Here is a 25,853-nt window from a genome sequence, read left to right as displayed (position 1 = left end):
GGTTGAGATTAGGAGGATTGTGGTTTGAGGCCAGCCTAGGCAAACTGTTCATGAGACTCCCATTCCCAAAATAACCAGAGCAAAATGGATTGGAAATGTGAATCTAGTGGTAGAATACCTGCTTTGCCAGCATGAAGCCTTGAGTTCAAACTCCAGTTTCTCTCTCTCTCTCTCTCTCTCTCTCTCTCTCTCTCTCTCACACACACACGCACACATACACACACACACACACAACGTGTTAAGGTCCTGAATGTCAAAGGTTGAGTCACAGAAAGATATGACTGTGCACTATAATAAAGGATGTTATTTGGGTGAATGGGAAATTTGAACAGGGGCTGAGGACCAGACTGTAGGAATGGCTCCATGCTGATGTCCTGCATTATACTGACAAAGAACGTCCTTGTTTGTAGGAAATACATCTGAGGTGTGTAAGGATGTTGGGGAAGAGGGTTGGTAAATCATTCTAAAATGATTGAGATAAAAAAAAAAGATTCTTTAACTAGTGCATGTTTTCTGTAAGTTTGAAGTGGCTTCAAAATAAAAATTTAAAATGTTAAAAAATATAGAATCTTAATAGCTGAAAACAAGAATCTACACATGCAATATTAGAATAAGTAAATCTAGCAAGGCCACAGGATACAAAGTCAATACACGAGAAAGCAATTCTATTTCTACAAACCGCAATACTGAGTATTATTATTACTGCTGAGAAAAGTTTCTATTCTAAGAAACATTTTTTCACAAATGACCTATCAATTCAGTGCCATTCTAATGAAAATCCCAGAAGCTTACGTCTGTGAAAACTAGAAGCAAATTTAAAAGTTATATAAACCTCAAAGCCTCAAACATCAAAAAAGAACAAATTTAGGTAACTTCCACTGGCAGATGTTGAGACTTATTCTGAAGCTATAGTAATTTAAGACAGTATGATACTGATGTAAAGATAGGAAAATAGACCAGTAGAACCTAAAGTCCAGAAACAGACACCATGCACACAGTCATCTGACTTACGGCAAAGGTACCACTGGAATTCAGTGCAGAAAGAATGATCCTTTCAACAAATGGTGCCAAGGAAACTGAATCCCCAGTAAGAGAAAATCAACAAGGACCCCTACCTTACAACATGTACAATATGAATTCAATGTAAACTATAGAAAGATAAAACAAAACTTGGTATGTTAAGATTTTATTTTGTTGCTGTGACCAAAATGCCCAAGAGAACAACTTAAGGGAGAAAGGACTTATTTTAAATGCTCAAGTTCATCAGGGAAGAGAGACTATGGGGCAGAGAAATTCACACCACTGATGTGGCCAGGACATAGAAGGGAGCAGCTCACATCATGGCAGTCAGTAGCAGAGAGGGAATACAGGAAGGGGCTAGGCCAAGATACAGCCCCAAGGACAAGTCCCCAGTGACCTACTTCCTCCAGGTAGGCCCCACTTCCTACCTTTCACCACCTCCCAATGATGCCATCAAGGGATTCTTCCATTCATTAGGTCAGAGCCCCTCATGATCTAACTGTCTCTGGAAATGCCATCACAGCTATCCTCAGGGCTTTGCTTTACTAATCTCCTAGGTGTTTCTCAATCCAATCAAAGTGACAATTAAAATTGATCATCACACTTGGAATAAACACCTCCTAATGGACTCTATCAATGAATTAATCCATTGATGAAGTTAGTACCCTCATGATCCAATTTGCTAACAGCTGGGGGAAACAAGCCTTCAAGTCATAAGCGTTTTGGGGGAATCATACCCAACATACAACAGATGGCAAAAATAATGAGGCATACAATAAGGTAGAGTTTATGTTCTCAGTCCTTTGACCCTTGGGTGTGTTGCTGAGTCATCTCTAAGCTGCACAGGTAGCTGTTCAACTCAAGAGCTGGTCAACTTTTGATCACAGCAGAAGACAAGCAGGTGTTCACCAGGCATTACCCAGCCTCTGCATTTATCACAAGGAGCAAGTCTTGTCAGACACTCATGAGACACAGGCTCTAGAGCTGGAATCCTGATTTCTACTAGATGGCTACATACCACAGCCTTGATTTTCCTCGTTTGAGGAATAAATACAATTCTTACCCAGAAAGGGTTTTATGGGACTATAATGAAATAATGTAGGAAACTGTTCTGTACCTTGTTTGATACATATGATCTCCAAGTCCAAAACTGCAGCTCACCAACTTCACACACAGAACATCATGGGCACCACCAGAAAATGTCTACTGGCCACACATAGAGAGGTTCACACACCTCTTGGTATGGTGAAATTAGGATGGGTCCTTAAGAATACAAATACTGTGCTCGCTTCGGCAGCACATACACTAAAATTGGAACGATACAGAGAAGATTAGCATGGCCCCTGCGCAAGGATGACACGCAAATTCGTGAAGCGTTCCATATTTAAAAAAAAAAAAAAAAAGAATACAAATACATTCTCAATGAGAGTCTACAAAGAAGATAAGTCAACAGAGGGGCTGGAAAACCTGTCTACAATGGGTGCATTTACTCATAATGGTATCAATAATTTCTTTCTCTTGCCAATATGTATGTAAAACAGGGCTGTAGGTTAATGGTAGAATGCTTGCCTAGCATGTACAAGGCCCTGGGTCCCCAGCACTGTAAAAAAAAACCCCAATCATGAGAGACATTGAAAAAAAATCACTTTTTCCATCATGTATTTTAAACATACTGAACTTCCAGAATTTTTTGTGAGGTAATATTTTTCAGTATTATTTGCTGAAATAATTTTTCAGACATTCACTGCCCTTAATTTTTTTGGGGGGAGGGGGTTAGAAGGAGCCATATCTGTGAGAATTGTCGTTTACTCCTGAAGTTGCCAAAATCATCACCAAGAGTTCACTGAGTGTGCAAAGGGGAACAAAGAGGTTCCAATGCCAATTGGAAGGGGATCAGGAGTTTAAAGGAAGAGGAATGGGTTAGGGGACACCAGCTGTTCTTCCCCCTTCTAATGCCATGAAAAATGGGTCCTGTTCTGGCTGGCTTCCCTTGCCTGCTTCCATGTCCAGTTTCTCTTGGTCACTCCCTTGATTATTTTTTTTTTTGGCAGTACTGGGTTTGAACTCAGGGCCTCATGCTTGCTGGGCAGGCACTGTACCACTTGAGACACTCCCCCAGCCCCACCTCTTGATTTTTATAGGTGCCTCAGGACATGGACTATAGCTTATTGAATGTCACAATCAGTTTTGCTCTGAGTGTCACTTTTATTTGTCACATGTCCATTTTTACCTTCTCACATCTTCTATACTAAAAAGTTTATCTTTTGTCCCTAAAAATACAGAAATTCAGCTTCAGTTGAACTATAATATCTATTGCCTGCTTCCAAAGCAACAATCAGGTGAAATAAGACTTTTCTTGAGATAAAGCAGAAAGGTCTTCTAGTCACCTAAAGCATTGGTATCATCGACAAAACTCAGAATGGAAGAAAAACCTGCTGTCAAAATCATGTCCCACTGAACAACACAGTCACCCAGATCAGAACTATTTCAAATGTGGGCTGAGGAAGAAAACTTTTGAGAACACAATATATAAAATATAACTTAAAACCCAAAACTTTCTGTTCAATGTTTTATTTTCTGTGTGGTCATGGCACTGAAGTCCTTCCCCAAGCTTAGACATAAAGCAAATTGTTAAAAATCTACATCCACAAAAGTTCCATTAAAGATTGTGTCTAGATGGAAATGGGCACAAAAGCTTAGCTGACAAAGCACTGCTTTATTCTTTGTCTTAGTGCTGTGGGAAAATTCTTCGGGAAGGAGCTAGGTTTTGTCCTTCAACTTGTTTGCTCCATGTGCCCATTTATAGTTCACGTGCCAAGTTATAACTCCTGCACCTGTCGAGATGCCCTCACTACTTAAGATTTTTCTTGTCTAGTAATCAGATCAACTCCAACTTGCCTTTTATAATATTATACTGCACTATGAAAATAATCTTGAGAGCTACAAGAAACTGTAGCAACATTCATTCTAGATTCTTTGAAAGGTCACCAACATTTTTGATAGGCTTTTCATTCTTATTCTGGCACACTTTCAAGTCTTGGGTTCTCACATATTCCTAAAATACTGTCCACCAAAGCTCTTTTCCAAATTGTACTCAGAACCATTAGCACTGGTATTAAATCTGGGAGCACAGAGGTGTGAATGGTTACTTCTGCTTCTGGGGAAGGGCTCTGGGCCACATGCATTCCATGTTCTTAGACCAAACAGACCAACTGGCACAAATCATCTTCTATTATAGGATGTGGGTAGAGGCGAGCTTGCCTGTCAATGGAACCATTGATATCCTAGTTCTTTCAACAATGGTTTCCTTTAAACTACTCAAGGAATCAGTAAAACTTAAAAACCCCAAATTGAAACCTGTTAATATGGGTAAGCAAGTTATATATTGTCTCTCCATCCCAAATCCACACTTCTTGTTCTTTGCTTTGTGCTGCTGGAACAGGGCCCTGCAGAATCTCCTCTTCACCTGCTAGCTTGCCAACAGAGGGTGCTGGGGGCGGGGAATCCAAGGAGAAGGAATTTCTCTCCTATGTGGGGGCTCTGGGTATACTTGCCAGCTGTGTGCAGGAGGGCCAGAAGATACTCCAGCCCTGACTGGCTTGCCTGTTCCCATGATACCTCCATGAACTTTGCCGTTTCCCAATGTTTGTCTCTTCTTTGCATTTTCTTCCCTCAGCCCTAGGGGTGGTAGCTCAGTACATCTCCTATGCCTGTATTCTTTAGCATCTCCTCACCTCTTGTTCCTTAGTTAATCTCCTGTTACTAGTTAATTATTTCAGCTAAATTTCCCAGTTTAAGTTGCTGGGTAGTTTTTGTCTCCTGACTAGATTCTGAATAATTAAAAGGGCATATGCTAGAAAATGTGCATGGACTGGACCCTTAACACTTTTAGGTTGGAAAGAAGGCCTCAAATGTGGAGAAGAAAAAGCCCAAGGCACAGTGGTGCTCCTGCAAGTTGTCCAAATCCAGGTGCTAGCACAACTACCACAACAGGATGGGAGGGGGATGAGAACTTTGCATGATGGCAGAGGCTCACAGAAGAAGAGCAGTAATTTGAGAGGATCATTAGCTCCCTAATTCATCAGAGGAAAAGCTTGACTGTCAGTGGCTCTCACAAGTGGGGAGATGGGCCTCAGGACACAGAATCTGTGATGAACTTCCTAACAGAGAAGCCAGTGGAAATGGCCGTCAACTACTCTCCCATTAGTGGAAGGATTGGTAAAGTCTCCACACACAAGCAAGGACACATCAGAAATGATACACCTTAATGTGACCTGTTTCCCCAACATATCTGTATATATTATGCTCACATTCCAGCAACCAGAGCAGCCAGAGAAGCAACCTGCTATTAACTGATATGCTTAAGAGCTGGGAAGTCAAAACATGACCTCCTTTTATTCCTTATCTTTCACTTAGCTTCAGGGAAAAAGCAAACAGAAGGGTAGCTTAACTCACAGTAAAATCTCTCACGGCAATTGGTCTCATAGGTAATTCCTTTCTTTCATCCTCATCAAAAGAAGGGTTCTGGTTGGCTTGCCTGTCCTTACCTGTGTGTACATGTGAAAACTTACACCCAGAAATGCAACCTGTCTGTCGGTGTGCCCTGCCCATTCACCCTGCCAGGATGCTGCTCACTCTTACTGCCCTCCAACAAGCCTGGGAAAATCAAACCGTGGCCTTTAAGAAAAGTCATCAAGACCAACACAGACCAACCTGGAACGTCATTTGCAAAACTACATGAACAACTAGGACTGAAACCAAACTGAAATCAAACTCCTGAACTGTAGGTACCTACCTGAAAATGGAAAAAATTAGCTGCAATGAACAGAGCAAATGTGCACACCAAAGTTAATTAAAAAAAATTAGCACCTTAAAAAGGTCATTGTAAGAGGTGTAGGTATTCATAGCACATGGGAGGGAACTTTGAAAAAAGAACAACTAACGGATAAAATGGGAAACTGCGAAGACAATTAGAGAGCTAGGCATGGTGGTATGCATTGTAACCCCAGCACAAGGAAAGCTGAGACAGAAGGGTCACAACTTGGAGGCTAGCCTGAACTACAAAGAGATACTCTATCTCAAAAAAAAAAAAAAAAAAAAAAAAAGCACAAGTAGAAATTGAACCAGACCTGAACAGAATCAGTGGTGTGAAAAAATAAGCAGACACATTCTTCTAGACATGGAAATGGTGAAAGAGAATTCAAACTCAGGATTCACAAATGTGTTTAGAGGAATTTCAGGAGTAAACAGCACAGAACACCAAGGTGTGAAGATCTTCCTGTTTTGAAGAGTATATATAAATTGTAATTTCCTCAGTCTTTTGCTGGAATAATTAAAGATCGAAAAGGAGCCAGGCGCAGTGGCTCATGCCTGTATTGCCATCTACTTGGAAGGCAGAGATAAGAGGATCATGATTTGATGCCGGTCTACATAAAAAATGTTAGTGAGACCCTGTCTCAAACAAGCTGGGCATGGTTAGCTCACACCTGTAATCCCAGCTATACAGGAGGCATAGGTAGCAGGACCTCAGTCCACCTAGGCAAAAAGTGTGAGACCCTGCCTGAAAAATAACTAAAGAGCTGGGAGTGTGGCTCAAATAGTAGAGCACTTGCCTAGTAGGTACAAGGCCCTGAGTTCAAACCCCAGTACTGCCAAAAGAAAAAAAAAATCAAAACGAAGAGTAAGAAAAAAATGTAAGCTCCACTTTCAGCAAAATAAGGAAACTCCTAAATCATAAGTCCAAAACTTGTGGGAGGAGTAGTCACAGAGAGATCAGTATGGATTAGTGAGATGCCAGGTACAATTTTAGCAGGATCCCTGAAGAGCACACATCGAAGGTAAAGTGCACAACCCAACAGGCAAAACCTATGTGCTTTGCTTGCAAAAACCAGGCTAGGAGGAAACCATGGAAGCAGAGTCCAAAGGGGGCCATGTGTTTTGGTGACACAAAGATGACAGGACTCAAGACATCACATACAAGCTACACACAGACCCACACAGCAACCTCCAGACATGAGACACGTCAAATTTCAATGAGGCTATAACCAGCCACCTCCATACGAACCTCTTTGAGATGGTCAGTTCATAAACTTAAATGCTTCAAAGACAGGTGGTCAAAACAGAACAAACTGAAAATATTCAAAGATATTCAAGATAAAGGAGGAAACAGAAAAAACAAATGTCAGGTGAATGCTCAGCAGAAAAGCATTGCCTGTTAAGAGTGAAAGCTGGAACCAAAATTTCACCATGAAATAAAAAAAATTAATAAAGCAATTGCCTCTGTAAAACCAGAACTCCACGCTGTGATAGAAGAGCTCTAGAAAAGGAAGGCAGACAACAGCCATCCACAGAAAAGGGACAGCTGGGTAAGAAGTCCTGTGTTCTTGAATATTAGTTGTACACCCTTGGGGAAAACTATAAACTGGGTTACTTGTCTTTTTATTTTTGAGTTTTTAGATGACTTAGTCAGCTCAGGCTGCTACAAAAAATGTACCATAGATTACATGGCTTAACCAACACTGACCTCTCATCGTCTGAAGGCTGAAAGTCTGAGGTCTAGGTGGCAGCAGACATGCTGTGTGGTGATGGCTGCTTTCTGTTTAGAGACTGAAGTGTTCTTATATCCGTACATGGAGGAGAGCAGAGAGAGAAAGCAAGCGCTCATGTCTCTCCTCACTCAGGCACCAATTCCAATGACGCAGGCTCCACCTTTGTGACCTAATTACCACCCAAAGGCCCCATCTCCAAGTACCATAATATTGGGGCTTCAATGTACAAATTTTAGGGTGACACAAAAAATCAACCACAGCATAAGAATTATTTTAAATAATTTGTAAACTTGTTCTTATTTTCATTTTCTTGATAGCATCATTAACAGCACAGATATTTTTAATAAAGATGGGAGTTTGAACTCAGGGTCTCATACTTCCTAGGCAGGTGCTCTACTCCACCAGTCCAATGAAGATCGATTTAGTTTTCTTTTGCCACTTCTGATCTTGGTGTAACACTCACTAAGAAACCATGATCTAACCATGATGAAGACTTACTCCTAGGTTTTCCAGCTTTAACTCTGACAATGAGGTCATTCATATATATATATATGAATTTACATATATATATATGAATTTACATATATATATATGAATTTACATATATATATGAATTTACATATATATGAATTTACATATATATATATATATATATATATATATGGTTTTTTCTTTTCTTTTTTTTTTTTTTGGCAGTATGGGAGATTGAACTCAGGGCTTTACACTCACTTGCTAGGAAAATACTTTACCACTCCAGCCATGATCCAGCTCTTTTTGCTTTAATTTGTTTTTCAGATAGGGTCTCATGCTTTTTGTTGGCATCAGACTGCAACCCTCCTATCTCTGCCTGCCGACTATCTAAACCACACCTGGTTTGTGTTTTGAGACAGAGTCTAACTTTTTTCCTGTGTTGGTCTCCAACTGTGATCCTCCTATGTTTGCTTCCTGAGAAGCTGGGATTATAGGCATGAGCCACCATGTGCAGCCCCAATGATCCATTTGAGTTAGTTTTTGTGTACAGTGTGAAGCAGGGGTCCAACTTTATTCTTTGCACATGGGTGTCCACTTGTTTCAGCACCATTTGTTGGAGACTTAGTTTCCCATGGAATTGTCTTGATACTCTTTTCAAAATAAAATCAACTGGCCATAAATGTAAGATTTTTTGGGTGGACTCTCAATTCCATCCCCTTGTTCTACAGGACTCTCCTTATGCCAGCACCCCATTGCCTTGATTACTACACCTAGTTGTTATCTCTGATATGGCAAATTGTGAGTACTACATCATTCTTCTTTTACTAAGATTATTTTTGGCTATCTCTTACATCACATATAAATTTTTAGGGTCAGATTATCAATTTCTGAAAAAAAAAACAGATAAAAAAGGCAGTTGGGGTTTTGGTGGGAGTAATAAATCAGTTTGGGAATACTGCCATCTAAACAATGCCCAGTCGTGACGTCTATGAACACTGCTGCCTTTCTACACACGCACATGTAGATCAGCTCTCATTTTTTTCAACAGTTCTATGGTTTTCAGTGTTCAAGTTATGAGTTTTTGTTAAATTTATTCCCAAGTGTTTTTTTTTTTTTTTGATGGTGCTGGGGTTTGAACTCAGGGTCTCATGCTTTCTAGGCAGGCGCTCTACCACTTGAGCCACTCTTTCAGCCCCTTTTGTATTAGGTATTTTTGAGATAGGGTCTTGTGAGCTATTTGCCCAGGTTGGCTTCAAACCATGCTCCTCCTGATCTCTGCCTCCTGAGTAGCTAGGATTACAGATGTGAGCCACAGGCACCCAGGAATTCCTTTTCTTTTTTTTGAGTCTAACTATATAGCCCAGGCTGGCCTCTAATTCTCGATCCTCCTGCCTCTGCCTCCCTAGTACTGGGACTATACATATGAAATACTACACCCATTTGGCTCCCTGACTCTTTCCTTTCTCTTTTTGAGATGAGGTCTTGCTGTGCTGACCAGGCTGACCCCGTACTTCTGGGCTAATGCCATCCTGCAGCTTTAGCCTCCTAAGTACCTGGGACTACAGCTCATGACACTGTGCTTGGCTTCCAAGCATTTATTCTTGTTTTTGGGTGGTACTGGGTGTGAACACTCTACCACTTGAGCCACTCCACCAGTCCTTTTTTCTTTGTGTTGGATATTTATGAGATATGGTCTATGAACTATTCACTAGGACCGGCTTCAAACTGAATCCTCCTCATCTCTGCCTCCTTTGTATCTAGGATTATAGGAGTCAGCCTCCGGTTCACGGCAACTTTATTCTCTTCTGATGCTGTTGTAACTGAAATTGCTTTCTTGGCATTGTTCACTGCTGTTATATAGAAATACAGATATTTTTTCTTTTGGGTGGTGGTGCAGGGATTGAACCCAGGGCCCCACGAATGGTTGGTAAGTGCTCTACCGCTGATACATCCTCAGCCCTACAACTGATCTTTGTATACTGATCTTCAATCCTGTAACTTTCCTGACATTGATTATTAGTTCTAATAGTTTAAGATTCCTTAGGACTTTCTATATACAAGGTAATGTCATCTGTAAAGACACTTCTTCCTTTCTAATGTGGATGACCTCCTTTCTTTTTTCCTTTATTTTTATTTTTTGGGTGAGACTGGGGTTTGAACTCAGGGCTTCCCAATTGCAAAGCAGGCTCTCTACTGCTTGAGCCACATCTCCAGTCCATTTTGCTCTGGTTATTTTGGAGATGGGGGTTTCATGAACTATTTGTCCAGGTTGGCCTTGAACTGCAATCTGATGATCCTCCCAAATAGCTAGGATTATAGGCATAAGCCACTGGTGTCCGGCATCCTTCTCCCTTTGTCTCCTTTCTCTAATTGCCCTAGCTAAAACCTCTAGTCCTGGGTAAGTTTTATAAGCTCGCTGTACCTCAGCTTTCTAAAGTATAAAGCATAGCTACTAAAAATGTTAATCATGAGTGTTAAATAAGACAATGCATGCAATGTGTTTTGGAACAGCACCTGGTGGGCTAGAGGTGAGGCTCAAATAGCATGCACAAAGCCGTGAGTTCAGACCCCATTACCGCCAGAAAACAAAACAAAATAAAAATAAAAAACTTTAAAAGATCTTGCTATGGGTCTGGGGCATGGCTCAAGTGGTAAAGTGCATGCCTAAAAATTCAAGACCCTGGGTTCAATTCCTAGTATTGCAAAAAAAGAGCTTGCTATGTATTTTTAGCCTAATGTTTTGACAATTTTTCTAGGAGGATCGTAATGCCTAGGGCATTAAGGTTTCTTTATAAGTTGTATTAATTGAAAACTGCTTTAATAGAAAAAATGGCTTTTCTTCTGCTATAAAAATCTGACTACCAGTTTCAAATATCAACACATGTAAAAAAGTACATGGATGCATTTTTAATAAGGATCAAGTAAGTTCAAAAAGTGTAATTGTGAGGAAATGAAATTAGGAATATTTAAAACCAGAAAATAAAGAAGGAGCCAGGGGCTCCTTGCACTGCCTGGCAAGTGCAAGACCCTGAGTTCAAACTCCAGTACTAAAAAAAGAAAAGAAAAAAACCAGTAATCCCAACTACTTGGAAGGTGGAGATTGCGGAAAGCCAGCCCAGGCAAAACACTGAGACATTGTCTCAATGAAAAAACTCAGTGTGGTGGTGTATGCCTGTCATCTCAGCTACATGGAAAGCTTAAGTAGGAGGACTGAGGTTCAGGTTGGCCCAGGCAAAAAAACCTCAAGAACTTACCTAAACATAACTTAAGCAAAAAGGGCTGGGAGCATAGCTTAAGTGGTAGAGCACCTGCCTAGCAAGCATAAGGCCAAAAAAGGAAGAAGGAATGTATTTTTGATATTTAGAACCATTACATTTATCTTAGAAAAAGATGTTTGAGATTCACTCACAAGTTTATGACAAAAGTCATAAAGCTTCAGTTGAAGCTTTTTTTTTTTTTTAGTTCCAGGTAGGTGTTTGAAATTGTGGATTGAGGAGGTAAGAATTTCTGATTCTCATCATATCAGAAGCCATCTTTATTTCTTCTTCTTTTTTTATTATAAAATTTTTATTAGGATATATTCATTATACAGCAGGGTTTCATAGTGACAAGTGACAATTCCGATCAGACTTATATTGTACATTATTTACACCGTCCCCATCGTCTCTTCCCCTCAGTCACCACCCCACCCCAATTAAAGCAATTGTAAAAGGTTTTCTAGTTCCATTTCATATAGGTATATGAAGCCCATCAACCACACACCGTTACCCCAATCTCCTAGAAGCCATCTTTAGGTAGGACTGATTTCCTCTCTGTAACTGTGGCAAAAAGCTTACATGAAATATAAAACCACACATTTACAGTATCACCAGGAGTTGAAGGTATGGCTTAAGTGGTACAGTGACTGCCTAGCAAGTGTAAGGCCCTAAGTTCAAATCCAGTACTGCCACCCACCCACCCACCCACCCAGCAGTACCCATGTGCATAGAACATTCCATAGAAACTGCTGGAAAGCACCTGCAAATGCTTTTCATGTTTTTCCTTAATGACTACTCAAAATCTCTAAAAATAAAAGGCCAGGATTACTGCTACAGAAGCTTAGAGTTTGGAGAAGCTGCTTCCCTGTCCAAGAAGGGGAGCACTTCTGACACTTGGCATTTTACTTGAGCAGGAGGTAAGGATGACAGTTTCACAGAAGGGCAAAGCAATGGTCCTCACCTGTGTTCCAGAGAGAGCTTGGTTCTTCTCAGACATGGCAACAATCTCTGCTCTCTGCCCAGCTTGAACTCTTCACTCAGATGCCCAAGTTTTTGCCTCTTAAACACCAGGTGGCCCCAAACCAAAATGGCTCTCTCATAGGCTCCTCAAGGCAGGAAATTGTGCTCAGCTTTAGTGCTAACATGTTTTGGCTCCTTGGTTTCTAAGGTTCCATGTCTGCAGTAGCAAACCCTGCAGGCTCCACTTTCAAAATGCCTACAGGATGCAACTGCTTCTCACTCTATACATGCCATACCCTGGGTAATCCCAACAAATACTCAAAAGTTTTCCTTCCTGCCTTGGCTTTTTTTTTTTTTTAGGCAGTGTGGAGTTTGAACTCATGGCTTAAGATCTTGCAAAGCAGGCACTCTATCACTTGAGCCATGATTCCAGCCCTTTTTGCTCTGGTTATTTTGAAGACAGGCTCTGGCTTTTTGTTCAAGCCAGCCTGGACCATGATGCTCCTATGTTAAGCTTCCCACAGTAGCTGGCATTACTAGTGTATGCCACCACAATCTGCTTTTTCCCCCACTGAGATGGGTTCTTGCAAACTTTTTTTTTTTTTTTTTTTTTTTGGCCTAGGCTGGCCTTGAATGACAATCATTCTGATCTCGGCTTCCCAAGTACCTAGGATTACAGGCACGAGTCACTGGTGCCCAGCAACTTGATCTGGCTTTGATCCAAATATTAAAGTCCTTGGTGAATTTCTGTCCCCCTGCATGTAGCCCCTGGCCTCCTGATGCCATTACTACTACTGCACTGGTCTCTTGCTAGATGTGGCCAAGGAAAAACACCTACCTGCATGTGCTGTTCCAAACCTCTAAACACTCTTCCACAGAACAGAAATCCGACCTCAGGCAGCCAGGGACTTTCTATCTGAGTACCACTCCTTGTTTTCTTTCTCCCCCGAGAACTTGGTGCTCTGTATTTTACCTCATCTACTGTCAAGCTCCCCATTGCAGAAGCAGTACAGAAGGGGCAGGCAGAGCTCAGGGCCATCTGCTCCCTTAGCACCAGGATCTCCAGCAGAGAAGGGTGAGCAGCCCATCCAGGAAGACACTTGCCAAATAAATGCCAGCTGGAGAGAGAGACACTAGGTTGGTCAACAGACCATTTCTCAGACAACCAACCTCATGTGTTGCTTTCTAGTTTTTCTATCCTTTTTTCTTCTCACTTCTGTGAGGTCTCAAGCATTCCCTGACTCATATTTTCTTTGTTTCTTTTCCTTCACATACAATGTATTTTCTGTCTTTCCAACTCTCAATTTCCTAATTTTAAATTCAAATATAATGTTGACCCCAAATGACAAAACACTGACAAAACCAAAATAAAAACAGGTAACTGATTAAAATTTTTTTTATATTAAAAGGGGGAAGTTTCTAAAATAGCAAGAAATGCTCATGAAGGCAGGAGGAAATGAGCACCTACACGTCCTACTGGGGGCGTGACACACTTCTGCTGTTTGGGGTGCAATTTCCTGGTATGTATCAAAGGCTTCAGTGCTACACGTTCTCTTTGATGCAGAACCTGCAGGTGCAGACACTTACCAGAAGGAGACAATTACAAATGTGTAAGGTGGGCACCCGTGCCTCACACCTTGTAATCCAGTACTTGGGTGTCTCATCAGGTACACTGTGTTTTGAGGCCAGCCCAGGCAAACAGTTCGAAAGACCCATTTCCAAAATACCCACAGTAACATGGACTGGAGGTGCAGCTCATGCTTTGCAAGCATGAAACCCAGAGTTCAAACCTCAGTCCCACCAAAAAATAAAACAAAAAACCCAAAACCTGAATGTGTCTAAATGTGTATGTTTATTACAGACAAACTGAAATAGAAAAGCAAAAATATAGCTGTTAAAAACTTTGGCTATGGGGGAATGAAGGAGAAAGTAGAGATGGTGAATTCAAGTATGATGTATTTTATATATTGTAAGAACTTTTGTAACTACCACAATGTACCCCCACCTAGTATAACAATAAAACAAACAAACAAAAAAACAGCTTTTAGGGTGCTGGGCGCTGGTGGCTCACATCTGTAATCCTAGCTATCTGGGAGGCAGAGATCAGGAGGACTGCAGTTCAAAGCCAGCCTGGGCATATAGTTTGTGAGAGCCTATATCAAAAATAAATACCCAACACAAAACAGGGTTGGCGGAGTGGCTCAAGTGATAGAGTGCCTGCCCAGCAGCTATGGTTCAAACCCCATACCAAAAAAAAAAAACCTTTTGGGGCTAGGCTTGATGTAGCTACTTGGGAGGCAGAGGCAGAAGGATTGCACTCCATATTCTGAGGCCAGACTGGGCCTCAGACCCTATCAGAAACACACTTAGCTGGGTGCTGTTGGCTCCTAGCTACCTGGCAGGATTGAGGATTGAGACTACCCTGAATAAATAGTTCTCAATTCCTCATCTCCAAAATAACCAGAGCAAAATGGACTGGAGGTGTGGCTCAAGTGGTATAGCACCTCTTTTGCTAGCACAGAGCCCCGAATCAAACCCCAGTACCAAAAACACAAAACGAAATCAAGCTAAAGCAAAACAAGGTATGGAGGTGTCATTCAATTGTAAAGAGCATTTATCTAGCAAATGTGAGGCCCTAAGTTTGATCTCCAGTACCACCAAAACCAAACCAAAACACTATTAAAAGAGCAATTATATAGGAAAATGTTTAGAATATAATACTAAGATTTTTTTTGGTATTGGAGTTTGAACTCAGGGCCTTGCCCTTGTTAGGCAGATGATCAACGACTTGAACCATGCTCCTAGACTTGATATTAAGCTTTTAAATAGACTACCAAAACATATCTAGTCTATTCCCAATTTCATAAAAGGCTAGAAGGGCATGTAGAAACCTGGGGATGGCTATCTGCTCTAGCAGCCAACTGTGGGTGTGGGCGATGGAGAGTTTCTACTTTTCTATAGTAAACGTATTCCTTGTATGACTGAAACTGTTTTTCAGATGAATCCTCTGTAAAACCTGAAGCAGCATATAGCACATGGCTGCACTCTGTGTGCAGAGTATGTGTGAGGCCTTTCCATGGACAGTGTACTCCAGAAAGCTGAGGCACTGCTAGTATAAGCATGACCCACAGCAAATACATTGCTAGTGAAATAATAAAATAACTTCAAAAATATATTAGATTGTCTGAGTGGTGGAAAAGTAGAGTACTTTGGTAAAACAGATGACTGTACTGTTAGCTATTTTCTATATCTAAAAGTAACTGATAACATACAATTTGCTTTTGTTTGTTTTGTAGCCCAGGCTGGCTTAGAACTGAAGAGCTTCCTGCCTCACCCTCCCAAGTGGTAGGATTACAGGTGTATGACACCATGTCTGGCTTAGAATTTGCTTTTTTCTTTTTTTCTCTCTTGTGCTGGGGATCAAACACATCGCTTTGTGCATGCTAGGCAAAAGCTCCACCACTGAGCTCCACCCCAGCCCAGAATTCACTTTCTTAAAATGGAGACTGTAAGTAGGGCTAGTGTGATGGCCTAGAAATGCTCCACAGCAGATCAAAGCTGGAATGGAACCTGGAAGGTGTGGGGAAGGCACTGTCTGTTTTTGCAAATGAGCGAAACCAGGGAAAGAATGAGGCTTAGGAAGAAATAGCATCAGTAGAAGGTGCCTGATGGACCACATGACAGGAGATGGGAGGTCGGGTGTAGAAGGTCACATTCCAGGCTCATTAACTCTTCTCATAGCCATGGCTTACAGCACTTGAGGAGCTCTTAAACACATGATACCACCAATCACCCCAGTTTGCCACTGGATCTGAAAGGCCATTGAAGCAGGGCCACTCAGGGGTGCAGCACTGGAGGATGACATGTACAGGCAGTGGCCAGGGTGGGCCTAGAATCAAGCTCCTCTAGGCCAAACAGCAGGTTGCATGGTGGGCAGCAGAAGCCTGCAGGAGAGTAAGACTCTGAGAGAGCTGGGGAAGAAACACAGAGGAGAAGGCCCTGGCAGGACTGAAGGGAAAGCAGCCATGGCTGGGAGCACACCCATGGGGGCAAGGGAACAGAAACAGAATAACTAGTTTCCAGAGCAATCTTGCAATATGTGGTAGGGCTGAAGACAGGTGCACAACTCAGAGGATACATGCGATGACACACAAGAATGTGTGTGGCAACTTTGATGGGCATAGCTGAGCACTAGGAGCAACCTCATTGTTCATCAACAGGAACAAGTAGATTTAAGAGGCAGAAGAACCAGCTGGACTACCCATTTCAACTTGGTCAGCAAAACAGACAAACAATGGCAGGCAGTTTTGCAAGCACTATGTGACATGAATATGTGTGTTTGGAAGCTGAGGGAAGGTCTGTGGAGTTCTCCCACAGGAGAACTGTGGGCCCTGTTGATTTCTGGGAATGCCCTGGCCTGTACTCAATATGACTCCAGCAGGAAAAGACAGGCACCAATGACACTCTCCCTTCTAGCTGTGTGTGTAGGTGGAACACCTGACCAAAGCTATTCTTAGAATTTCTTCCCCAGACTTTCAGATTGGAACAGATGCACATGCATACTCTATTAGGTATCTAAGGGTTAAGATGAAAACTTGGACCTAACCAGCTCCAGGTGGAAGTCAACACAGAGGGGACTAGCACACATGGCGTGGGAGGCCTGAAAGAGCAAGGACACCTTATGGCACAACCAACCTCTCCTTGCTTTAGTGGACAACCTATCTGTGGAGAGTTGGGCCAAGAATGCAGGCATCTGAAGGGTCATATAGGGATGAAAAGAACTGAAAGGTAATAGGCAAAGGCAAGAAAGTCAGGTAAATAAATACAAGCTCAGCTTTTCTGGCTTCTCAGGAATCAAATACTCTCCTGATCATAAAGGGGAGCATTGCATGGAAAAGAACAAAGCACAGGGGTTCTGAGTGAGACTCGAAGCTCAGATGGTCGGCTGCCACCTGCACCACTCCTGTCACCTACTGAGGTTGTCCACAAGATAAGACAAATCTTATCAACTGCTCGACCTCTTAGATACACAAGGAATGGCATCACAAGCAAGGTAATTCAACCGACTATTTCATTTCTGTACCCTCTGCTGAGATCCTGAATCACTGCAGCATTCTCCATTACACATCTGTGGCTAAAGGATGTTTCACTGCTACTGGGATCAGCAGGATGACATTTCCCTATTCTCTTTTTGTTTGAACTTAGGGCCTCATGCTTGCTAGGCAGGTGATCTACCACTTAAGCCATGCCTCCAGCCCCCATTTTCCTATTATTTTTTATTTTCTATTTTCTAGCCTAACTTCTTCACCATTATTTTATGATCTAACACAAGCTGTAATACATCCACTCTGCTTGTATGTGCTGGTTTGGAGTGGGGAGCTGGCACGGAGAGCTCCAATACCACAACTGACAAACGAAAAATAAAAATATCCATGTCTCTGCCATGCACCACCCTACCACATTCTTTAGCTTCAGGGTTAAAAAAAAATACATCAATTTTCCATGACAAAATAACAGGCTTTAACATTTAGGGCAGGGTCACATAATAACTATGTATCCTAGAAACATGTAAAAGCTTTTGTTAAAAAAAAAAAAAAAAACCAAAAAACCTATACTTTCCTCAAGTTTCAAATGGCTGAATTACTAGCTTTTTCTTCTGAGGCCAGGCCAAAATAAGTTCTAAGGCAGTTTATTTGCCATATTTAGGATGTTCATGTGGGATCAATGACAAACATCTGGCTATGATACTTTCTGGAATTTTGACTATTTCTTCCTGGCCAGAGTGAAAACATTAAGCTTTTACTAGAATAGAAAGTTAATGTCTTTTAGCATGGAACTTCATACTGAGAATTTGTCCTCCTACTTGTCACATATTTAAGCGAAGACAGAGAGAAAGAAGGAATTCTAGAAGACAAGGGAACGTGAGGAAATGGAGCAGCAACAACAAAGAACACCTCATGCTCATCAGAACTCAACCCCACAGCTCAGGCACTTCCTCAAGCAAGCTCTCACACACCCAGACTATATCCCAGACTCTTCATTTTTTTCTCCTTCCTTCCCTCTTTACTGAACGCAGAAGCTTTGCACATGCTAGGAAAATTCTCTAACACTGAGCTACAGCCCCAGTCTCACTCAGATTGTTCTTTTAATCACTAAACACCACTTTTGCCATAATATTAACTTTCAGTAACTCCTAACACACACTGTCTCTGTCTGTCTCTCTCTCTTTTTCAGTAGTGGGGATTGAACTCAGGGCCTTGAACTTAATAGGCAAGCACTCTACCACTTGGGCCACACCCTCAGACCAACTCTAAACTCTTAAAATAGCAATTATGAATTAGTGTAGCTGCCCTAGACATGCTGCCCTGTTTGGAGAAGTTTGGAGAAGATCTCTCTAGGCAGGGCCTTGGCACCCGCCAGTCCTCTCCCTCCACTGCATCAGTGACAGAGTTGGAAACTTACCATACCAGACATAGACAAAACCTAAAGCATTTCTACTCCACAGCTTAGCACACGAAACAAGGCAAGTTGACACAACTTTCAGATGGCTTTAAAACAAATTTACAACCATATTTCAATGTTCAAAACTGGGTAATTCATTCAGTCAACTGAAACAAATTAAGACTTTACTAGATCAGAAAAACAAAATAAAACAAAAGAAACAGCTGCTGATTGGCCTTTGATCAGCCAAAAATCCCATCAATAAATTTCAAAATTTGGGGGTGGAGGATAAAGGGAATGATGGATGGGATGAATTCAAGTATGATATATTTGATATATGGTAAGAACTTTTATAAATGCCACAATGTACCCCCACCCAACACAACAATAAAAATAAGTAAATAAATAAAGCAAAAGGGGATGGGGTTGGTTCAAGAATATAGTGCCTGCCTAGCAAATACAAAGCCCTGAGTATAAATCCAGTACTACTAAAAATAAAGAACACTTGTTAAAAAAAAAAACTTGGAAGTTAATTAAAAGTAGGCACAATTGCAGGCTACATCCACACAGGGCTCCACCCAGAACCCATCCCAGAGACGTCTCTCCCTTTCACACACCACTGCTATGAGTGTGCTTCTAAACAAAGAGAAGTACTTTAATCTAATTACAGTCAACATAAAGAACCACAAAACACATTTTACTTCACTAGTTCATAAAATCCTAGTAACTAAGTTTGTTTGAGCAAATGATTTTTATAGATGAAGGTATTACAAATCCTGTTAGCTATTACTATAAATGAGGTTAAATATTGATTTAAATATATTATCAATAAAACTTTCTATTTCTGGGTTGGTGGAAAGGCTCCAGTGATAGAGCACCTGCCTACCAAGTGTGAGGCCCTGAGTTCAAACTCCAGTACCACCCAAACAAAAAAAAAGTTTTTACTTCTACAAATTTACAAAACTCTAAAAAAAAGTTAAAATTTTTTTTTAAAATTTGGTGAGACTAAGGTTTGAAATCAGAGCTTTGTACTTGCAAAGCAGGCACTCTACTGCTTGAGCCACACCGCCAGCCCATTTTTCTCTGGTTATTTTGGAAGATGGGGTCTTGTGAGTTATTTGCCTGGGCTGGCCTCTAATCCTGATTGTCCTCATCTCAGCCTCCCAAGTAGGTGGGATTAAGGTTGAGTCACCAGCACCCAAGTTAAAATGTTTTTAAATGATCCAAGTAAGCTTCTGCTCTTAGCCAGTGTCCCTTCAGCAGGGTCCCTGAGGTCACTCACATCCATGCTGATTGCTCCTCACAACCTTTCACTGCAGAAGCTCTTTCTGAGCATGATGACTGAGTTCAGCATCAGGGCCTCGCTTTGTCCTAACTCACAATCTATCTCAAGAACCACTTCTAAGATGATTTATTTTTTTCATTAGTGGGAATTGAAACCAGGGGCCTTATGCAGACTAGGCAACACTCTTACCACTGGGCTACATCCTACCCTCAGTCCCAGATTATTTTCTAATGATATAATTCTCATATTTTTGGCTCAAAGCCCACTTCTTCAGCCATTACAAATAACTTTCAGTGCTGGAGGGCTTAGTTCAGTATAGAAAACGCTTGACTAGCTTGCTTGAAGCTTCCATCCTCAACACTGTAAAAACGAAAAACAAAAACTTAGCTAGGTACCAGTGGCTCATGCCTATAATCCTAGCTACTTTCAAGGCTAAGATCAGGAAGATTGTTGTTGGAGGTCAAACTGGGAAAATAGTTCAAGAGACCCCCATCTCCAAAATAACCAGATCAAAAAGGACTGTAGGTGTGGCTCAAGTGGTAGAGTACCTGCTTTGAAAGTGCAAAGCTGAGTTCAAATCCCAGTTCCCCAAAAACAAACAAACAAACAAACAGCTTAAAACATCTCAAATGACAATGAGATACCCAAAATACCCAGAAGGACGGCTGGAATAAAAAAGTAAAAAATGGAGCTCGGCTGATGGTACACACCTGTAATCCTAGCACTCAGGAGGCTGAGGCTGGAGCTCAGCCTGGGCTACATAGTGAGACCCTGGCTCAAAAAAAAAAAAAAAAAAAAGTGAAGAAATCAGTACACCTTCCTCCCAACATTGCTGGTGGGAATGTAAAATGGTGCCACTATTTGGAAAAGTCTCGGCTTCCCCTAATAATTAGGCCTTAGAGTTACCATAGGATCTAGCAATTCCACTTCTGGGTATATCCCCAGAGAAGTAAAACTATACATCCATACAGAAACTTGGACAGGAATGTTCACAGAAGCATTATTTACATTAGCCAAAAGGTGGGAACAATCCAAATGTCCATCAACTGAGGAATGGATAAACACAAAACTGTATATTGGTACAATGGACTATTTATTCATTCAGTCATGGAAAAGAAAGAAGAGCTAACACATGTCACAACATGGATGAGATTTCAAAAGATAATAAGCAAAAGAACAGTTGGATATTTCTATGATTATTAAATAGCACTGAATTATACACTTTTTCCTGCAATATTTATTTTTAATTCCATATAAATTTCTTACTGGTTATATAACTAATTAGCCAAAGTAAAACAACAAAAGTAAGCAAAACAAAACAAGAAGTTTAAGCTCAAAACAGAGCAAGGGCAAAAGAATTTCCTAAGGTGAACAGGGCACAGTCCAAATATTCATGTTTAAGGGATAATGAAACAGTTAATTTTAGTTTGTATTTCCTCCATGAAAACACTAGAGAAACTTTGAACTAAAAACGCATGCTGACTTTCTAGAATTATACACTTATAAATGGATGTATTGTATGATATGTGAATTATATCTCTATAAAGCTGTTTTCAGCTCCACTTTACTGTCCAAAACTATTAAACATGAAAAAGTGGACCCTAACTTCTAGCTTCAAACCACCTTGACAGAGGGGTGCAAAATCAAACAGGTATACATCAGGAAGAGCCAAAACAAAGCATTCCTCTGTGCTTGGTCGACCCCCCTCTTCTTTGCCAGCAGATTTTGCTCTCGAATCACTTGCCATTGTTGAGACGATCTGCCTTGACAGAAGACACCTTATATTCTTGGGGAGACAGGAACTGGGACTTCAGAGCTCATCTTTCTGAGGACACCGTGATGAGGGCAGCAAGACTGTCTTACATGAAGACAGACCCCAGACAGGAAGCATAGTACTCCACATGAACAGACAGACATGAGCCTGGGCCCAGAGGGCATCAGGCCACTCTGTATTTTTACCACAGCAAAAAAAAAAAAAAAAAAAAAAAAAAAAAACCTACTAAATGTCAAATTCTTTCCTAAGTTAAAAAGGTCTTTTAAATATAAACTTTCAGTATCAACTAGGGGATTCTGCTCAATCCCAGAAAAATACAAGTGTTTTATAACCATCTGTGATCTGTGCATAGAAGCTGATATTTTCCAAGTGTAATATTAGCACATCTCCCTAGAAAACTACTACTGCTTAAGATTTAAATGCAAAAAACCCAAAAAAAACAAAAAACCAAACAAACCTGAAAAAACATAGGGCTGGGTGCCAGTGATTCACACTTAGCTACTCAGGAGGCAAAGATCAGGAGGATCACAGCTCAAAGCCAGGCTGGGCAAATAGTTCACGAGACCCTATCTCACAAACACCTAACACAAAAAAGGGCTGGTGGAGTGGCTCAAGGTGTAGGCCCTGAGTTCAAGCCCCAGTATCAAAAAAAAAAAAAAAAAAAAAAAAAAAGACCCATTTTCTAATCAAGGTGCTATGCCCAACAATGAAGACACAGGCCTCTGGCCTCCAGGAAGAGAGACAACAAGCACACTCTGGGATTCTGAGTTGGCCTGAGATTGACCCACCCAGTCAGGCTCTCAATGCACTAACCACTGCCCTGTAGCCCCGAGTCAGTACCAGTCCATAGGTTCAACAGAAAAACTACTGACTTCAGGCTGTCTTTTGGTTCAAATATAAGGAGGAGAGCAGTGAAAGAGAATAATCATAGAAGAATAGGATGGGGGACTGTGTCAGGAACCAGCTGAGATCTGGAGATCTGTGGTTCACAGGAGACAGTGGAGAGAAAGAAGCCAGGCAAACCTGCCTCTGTTGGGGGACACTTCCAGGAAGGGTGGCTCCACCCACTTAAGAACAGGCCCCCATATAAGTTCAATTGGCTGATACCAGACACAACTGTCACAGCCTTACTTCCAGACACTACATTCCTGCTAGGCCACTCAGCCCTTCCTAGCCAGCCTATCCCAGAACTAAAAACCAACAACAGGTATGTGGGAATTACTATGATTATTATTATCATGTTTGGTGGTGTTGGGGTTGAATTTAGGGCCTTGTGCTTGACAGGCAGGCACTTTACCACTTGAGCCATAACCCAGCCCTTTTGGCTTTAGTTATTTTTCAAAGAGGGTCTCCTGCTTTTTGCCTGTACTAGCCTCAGACCACGATCCTCCTCCTACCTATGCCTCACTTTGTAGCTGGGATTACAGATGTGCACCAACATATCTGGCTTGAGACAGGGTCTCGCTAACTTTTTTTTTTTTTTAAACTCGGGCTGGCCTTAAGCCACTATCTTCCTATCTCTACCTCCCAAGTAGCTTAGATTACAAGAGAAACAATAATACTCTTGGCTTACTGAAACAATGAGAAGCTTTAAATACTTTGAAATCTTCGGAAAATGGTATATCTGATTTCCTTAGGTATAAAATGACCCAGTGAATTTCTCAGAGGATTGATTACATAGCATTTATGATTCATTAACAAATGTATGCTTTTTCTCTTTGGGTCTTAGTTTTAATTAATAAAGACCATTAGGCTGGATTAAAAAAAAAACCTTAAAAACAAACACTAGGTAGAGTATTTTCCCTTTACCTTTTAAAAAATTTTTAATGTTGAACCTGTTACAAACCTAGACTTCACAAGTGCATCTGCCACAGCACAGCATGGCTGCATAGTGAAAATTCCTCCTAATATTTGACTAGAAAAAAAGAATTGGGCCCCAGTTAAATTCCCAAAGAGTCAACTAAGAGTTGGTAGAGGAGCAACCAATGCCAGCTTTCCAGGGTTCAAAGGTTGCCCAATTTTAGCTGACCTTCCTCAGAACAGGGTGACTCTAGAAGTAACCTGTGCCCCAATGATGCTTGGCTACCTCCTTGGATAAGGCCTTAAGGAAAGCACATGGTGCTGGAGTTCAGAACTCCAGCACCAGATACCTGTCATCTCCAACACTCAGGGAGGAGCCACTCTTCCCAGGACTCCAAGAAGGATGACACCTGGGCTGCTTCTCCACCCTCCTCAGGACATGGTCCTCCTCTGTCCCCTGTGCTCACTGCCCCACACACACTACAGTAAGACACCACTCACAGCCTTGCCCACAGTTTGGCTATCTTATTTCCTGCATAGCATCTTGACTCCTGAACAGAAATCCAAGTACAAACAAACTTCCTGCTAGATGTTAAGATTTTTCTCTTGTTCTGACTTCTGTGACACTGAGTAGGAAGAGATGGGCTGGGGATGTAGATCAATGGATGAATGATTGCCCAGCATGTGTGAGGCACTGGGTTCCATCCCCGGGTATCACAAAAAAAAAAAAGTGTCTAAAGATATTACTTTAAATCAATATACAAATATTTGAACAAAAGAGAATGGATTCATGTATTATACATGAAAAAAAAACACTTGTCCTAACATCACTTAAAGAGAAGAAGAAAAACAATTTTTTTTTGAGGTCCTGGGGTTTGAACCCAGGGCCTTGTGCTTGTTAAGCAAGCCCTCTAACACTTGTTCCACACCCCCAGCCTTTTTCACTTTAACTGATTTTTCAGATAGGATCTTGTACTTTTTGCCTGGGTCAGCCTCAGCTTGAGATCCTCCTATCTGTCTCTTAAGTAGCTGGTATTACAGACATGCACTTCCATGCCTACCCTAAGAATAATTTTTCTAATAGATCATATCTGTCTAAAAAGTAGAGTTACTTAAATATTGATGTATACATATATTTTAATTATGTTCAACTATTTTTGCCAACATTCGCAGCACAATTCACCACTGGGAAAAACACTTATTTTTGCCAGACAGTCTAGTTATGTTGCCCAAGTTGGCCTTGAGCTTTTGGGCTTAAGTGATCCTCCAGGTTGAGTAGTAGCTAGGACTACAGATAAGCCCTTGAATTTTAGCGAACTTTTTTAAAATAAAAATTTTATCTTTCCATTTATTTTCTAGGTGGTACTGAGGTTTGAATTCAGAGCTTTGTGCTTACTAAGCAGGCTCTTGCCTCCAGTCCCAAAATTTTATTATTGTTGACCTGGAAAAATAAGTTATAAACTAACACTATGCAACACCTTCTGCATGTCAGGTTGTCTGTATGGTGCTTGTTCAATCTTCACAACAGCCACACTGAGGAGGAATTGCATCTGTGATTCAGACAAGGATGCTGACACACACTGAGACCAAGCTGCACCCCTCACACAGTGGCCAGGCACCCAGCATCCAGGTGGCTGAGGGGACACTCTAGGTAGGAGCGAAGTAGCTGCAGTTCATGCTCTGCAGCTGTCCTCTTAGCCAGCCTCTCAAAAGAGTGGAAAGACTGCATCTTTTCAGAGTTTTAGGTGAAGGTTAAGAGAATACCACTTCTCAAACTAAAGAACAACTCAGATTCACTGTTACTAAGGATTTTGCTGTGTGTTTACCAAAGTCACTCTTGGTAAAACTGATAAATATGCAAACTCAAGACAGCGAAAGGGAATTTGGTGTATACTACTTGACCTTTAGAAAATCATGCTTCCTACCTCAATGTCGAATGTTTCCACAGTGTTGTCCAGCAGCTTCACTCTGATGTGCAGGTGCTTCTCTTGCATTCTGGGTGACAGTGTCTGCCCCAGCTCTAGGGTGCTCACTCCCACAACGGTCTGGGCACCCAAGCGTGTCCCTGCAGTCTGTAGGACTCTGTATGTTCCTTCTATCTCTCCCATTCTTCACCAGTTATAAGCGAAGATAACACTAAAGCAAACAAAAAAATTCCAAGGAAATACCATGTTATTTAGATATTAAAACAATGTATAAACAATCATTGCAAACACAGGAGCCCTCAGTATTATTTTTGCAACTTCTGTGAGTCTTAAATGACATCAAAATAGTGAAAAAAGATTATGTTTTACTCA

The 25,853-nt window shown here is 41.2% G+C and overlaps 1 protein-coding gene and 1 non-coding gene across 9 annotated transcripts in view; one reads left to right on the top strand and one right to left on the bottom strand.

The window, feature by feature from the left end:
- Positions 1 to 25,853, bottom strand: part of Farp2 (FERM, ARH/RhoGEF and pleckstrin domain protein 2) — a 106,048-nt gene that overhangs the window by 67,961 nt on the left and 12,234 nt on the right. For all 8 annotated transcript variants that reach the window (XR_012447457.1, XR_002212000.2, XM_074072272.1 and 5 more), the window contains exon 2: positions 25,482 to 25,692. Coding sequence is in view for 6 of the 8 variants with exons in the window: in XM_074072272.1 (XP_073928373.1) it covers positions 25,482 to 25,664 (183 nt within the window). In the remaining 2 variants the exon portion in view is untranslated. The remainder of the gene's footprint in view (positions 1 to 25,481; positions 25,693 to 25,853) is intronic.
- Positions 2,302 to 2,408, top strand: LOC141422787 (U6 spliceosomal RNA). The gene has a single exon (XR_012447511.1). It is a non-coding gene; the product is annotated as a U6 spliceosomal RNA (small nuclear RNA).

The sequence above is a fragment of the Castor canadensis genome, chromosome 4 (assembly GCF_047511655.1).
Source record: "Castor canadensis chromosome 4, mCasCan1.hap1v2, whole genome shotgun sequence".
NCBI lineage: Eukaryota > Metazoa > Chordata > Mammalia > Rodentia > Castoridae > Castor > Castor canadensis.
The sequence above is the reverse complement of the archived record's forward strand: the minus strand, read 5'-3'. Positions and strand labels throughout refer to the sequence as shown.